Source organism: Limulus polyphemus, unplaced genomic scaffold, assembly GCF_000517525.1.
Source record: "Limulus polyphemus unplaced genomic scaffold, Limulus_polyphemus-2.1.2 Scaffold78, whole genome shotgun sequence".
NCBI classification, from domain to species: domain Eukaryota; kingdom Metazoa; phylum Arthropoda; class Merostomata; order Xiphosura; family Limulidae; genus Limulus; species Limulus polyphemus.
This window is the reverse complement of record NW_013665688.1, coordinates 1,234,645-1,237,668: the sequence shown is the minus strand read 5'-3', so window position 1 is coordinate 1,237,668 and position 3,024 is coordinate 1,234,645. Positions and strand designations below refer to the sequence as shown.

The 3,024-nt window shown below is 32.6% G+C and overlaps 1 protein-coding gene across 6 annotated transcripts in view; it reads right to left on the bottom strand.

The window, feature by feature from the left end:
- Positions 1-1,212: 1,212 nt before the first annotated feature.
- The window catches only part of LOC106467309 (monocarboxylate transporter 12-like), a 58,787-nt gene continuing 56,975 nt past the window's right edge, over positions 1,213-3,024 (bottom strand). For all 6 annotated transcript variants that reach the window (XM_013927654.2, XM_022396098.1, XM_022396092.1 and 3 more), the window contains one exon: positions 1,213-2,853. In XM_013927654.2, the coding sequence (XP_013783108.1) occupies positions 2,636-2,853 (218 nt within the window). In that variant the 3' untranslated portion in view covers positions 1,213-2,635. The remainder of the gene's footprint in view (positions 2,854-3,024) is intronic.

The window sequence follows — 3,024 nt, the reverse complement described above, 5'->3', positions numbered from 1 at the left end:
AACATTTAAATTCTTTTCACGGAACAAATTCTGAATGATGGTATTTGATTTTTTTTTATTTTCAGCAAATAGTTATAGAAATGGAATTGGAACATAGTATTAGTTTGGTTTGTTTTGAATTTCACGTCCGTAATTTATCAGTGATAGATTAGAGAGAAGGCAACAAGTCAATACCATTCACCGTCAACTCTTGGGCTACTCTTTTACTAACGAATAGTGGGATTGACCGTCACATTATAACGCTCCCATGACTGAAAGGACGAGCATGTTTGGTGTAACGGGGATTCGAACCCTCGACCCTCAGTTGCGAGTCGAGGGCCCTAACCACTTGGTATTAGTATCGTCAATCTTATGGACACGTAATCTAAACGGTCAGATCAGAAAAACCATTGACCAGAGAAAGGAAAGTTAGTAAGCACCCTCCGCCAGAAGGGCTTTGTCTTGCTTTTTCAACCGAATAAGGGATTGACTCTCATTATAATAATGCCTTCACAGCTAAACGTGCTGAACATTTACAAAGGCATCATAGATCGAGCCTTGGACTTTTCTATCCACAACCCGTCCTGTATGATCAGTACAGAAATGTCAGATAATTATTGTTTTTTAAGAACTAAGTGAGTTTATACGTAAATATATGCGTGTGTGGTGTGCACATTATCGTTTCGCAGAAATCTTGTCAAACAAATGCCATCTGGTACGTAAAACTTTCAATTCTAAAAGAGTTTACATTTTTTTAAATGTATTACGTAATCAGTTCGTGGGAACTTGCCTACGCAACAGACCATAGCTGCAGAAAATGCAATCTAGAGATTTTTTCAAGACAGCAATTAAGAAAGAAAAAGCATCTTGACCTAAAATACCATAATAATTACAACTTAAATATTATGCTGCGAATGAAAAAAAAAAAACTCATATTGTTTAAAACTAGTAAAACTCGGCTAGTACTTTTTTTAAACAAAACATCGGATGCACATATTTTACAGATTGTTTGTTGCAATTTAAAAAAATGATTTTGTTAGTTTTTGATAAATAAATTCGGAAGTTCTTTCTAAACAATATTAATAAGAAATAACCATATCCAGCTACTTCCATAAAAACAATGTTCTTGTTTCGATATTTCAGCAGCTTCCAAAAAATTCATTCATAAGATTATATTAGAAAATTACCCAAAAACTGTGTTTACTTTAGTGGTTAAGAACAAAAACATAACACTTGAAAAAAATTTTTGTTTAATTCATGTTCTGCAACCAAGTACATTTCAAAGGTTTCAAGATGTTATTATAAAATTTCGTCAGTTTTATCAGTTTTACAAATTGTGAATTTAGAACTGTCGCAATATATGGCAAAATACATCATTTTAAAATAAAAGCGCGTAAAAGATAGAAAAGAAATGAAATAAAATGATAAAATCCCCAAACCTCTGTAGACTTTCTAAAAATAGGAAACAACGTTGGATAACTTTCAACATTAGATTAAAACATAGAACATTTCTGTCGATAGATAATGAGTTTTTTAGAAGTATTAAATTCTACTGAAACTAGAGGTAAGACACTTTTATTCTGCACTAGAATCTGACTCGTACTAAACTCTTCATCGAAATTACGAAGTTTCACAAAAACAGAAAGTTAATATAAATGTTACAAACGAGTATTAAAAAAATCTAAATCAGTGAATGTGTACTGGAACAAAAGTTAGAGGAGTAAAGTCAGATAAGCGTTCAACTGGGCGTATAGAAAACTTTTAAAAAAACATAATTTATAACAAAGAAACTGTAGAAATTTGTGTTCAACTCTCCTGGTTATTTAGGTTATTTGCTATTTGTGATGTCGATACATTTCAAAGAAAATGTATTGTCTCCAATAGCAACAAAAGAATGTGACACAAAAGCTGCTCCTACAGAACAGTTGCTATATCCAACAACAGATGACGCTAGCGTAGAGTCAGTCACATAACACCGAAAGAAATTATTGTATTTAATTGTATCAAGCGTAAACATTTGTTATATAGTTGACAGGGAATCTATAATTGCGCAAATTTTGACGCGAAAGAAGGATGATTGCCAGGTGGAATTACAACACAATCATCACAGTTTCTACCTCCAAAGTACTTCCAACCAGTAGTTTATTTAAAAGTTTTATTTTTCTTCTTCATTGAATACTTAGATAAATAACTTCCACGATAAACAGAATATTTTGTTTATCTTTTGTTAATAATTTGTTTATTTTGTTCTGTTTATTCTTGTTTACTCATCTGCTGATTCTTTTTCTAGATTTTGCAAGGGAAAACAAAAGTCACTTAAACTTTCACCGGTTACTGTATTCATCCTGTTGGCATACACATCGAATAATTCACATTGAAAATCAGTGAAATCATGCCACTTCTAAAACGTGAAGAGAATTTTAACTAGATGGAGGTGCCTAACATGATACGAGTTATCACAGTCCCATGTTTCGTCTATGCATTCTTAATAACGGGTCGAGGTAAGCACGAACAAAGTTTCGACACATTTTGATTGCTCCTTTTAAACTTTATAGTAAAAATCGTCTGAGCTTTGCTGAAGTATTTCAAACGAGAAGAACGTTATGGTGTTCACTAACACAGTGGGTTCTCATGTTGCTTGTTATTGTTGTTTTGTTTATACGCATGTGGCAGAGTCGTTAGCTGTTTGTTTACCAACTGAGTGTGGATTTGAAAAAGAATTGCTGGACATCAAACCTTGTCGCTTCTCTTCCCGACTATTTTCCCATCGACTGATAAATGGGAGAGGAACACACATGATTCCTGACAAGGCAATGACACTACCAGCAATATAGAATGATGCATCGTAACTTCCAGTAATGTCGTAAAACATGCCTGAAATAAAGTAAAAAGAAATAAAATTGTGAGATTCCAAGAAATGATCTGTTACATTTTTAAAAAATGGGAACAAAAAAAAGGTAGTTATTAACCAATAATCTGTCTTCCAGCAATATGATAACAAATAAAAATATATTTCGCTTGTCATTCATTTATAGCAAATAATAT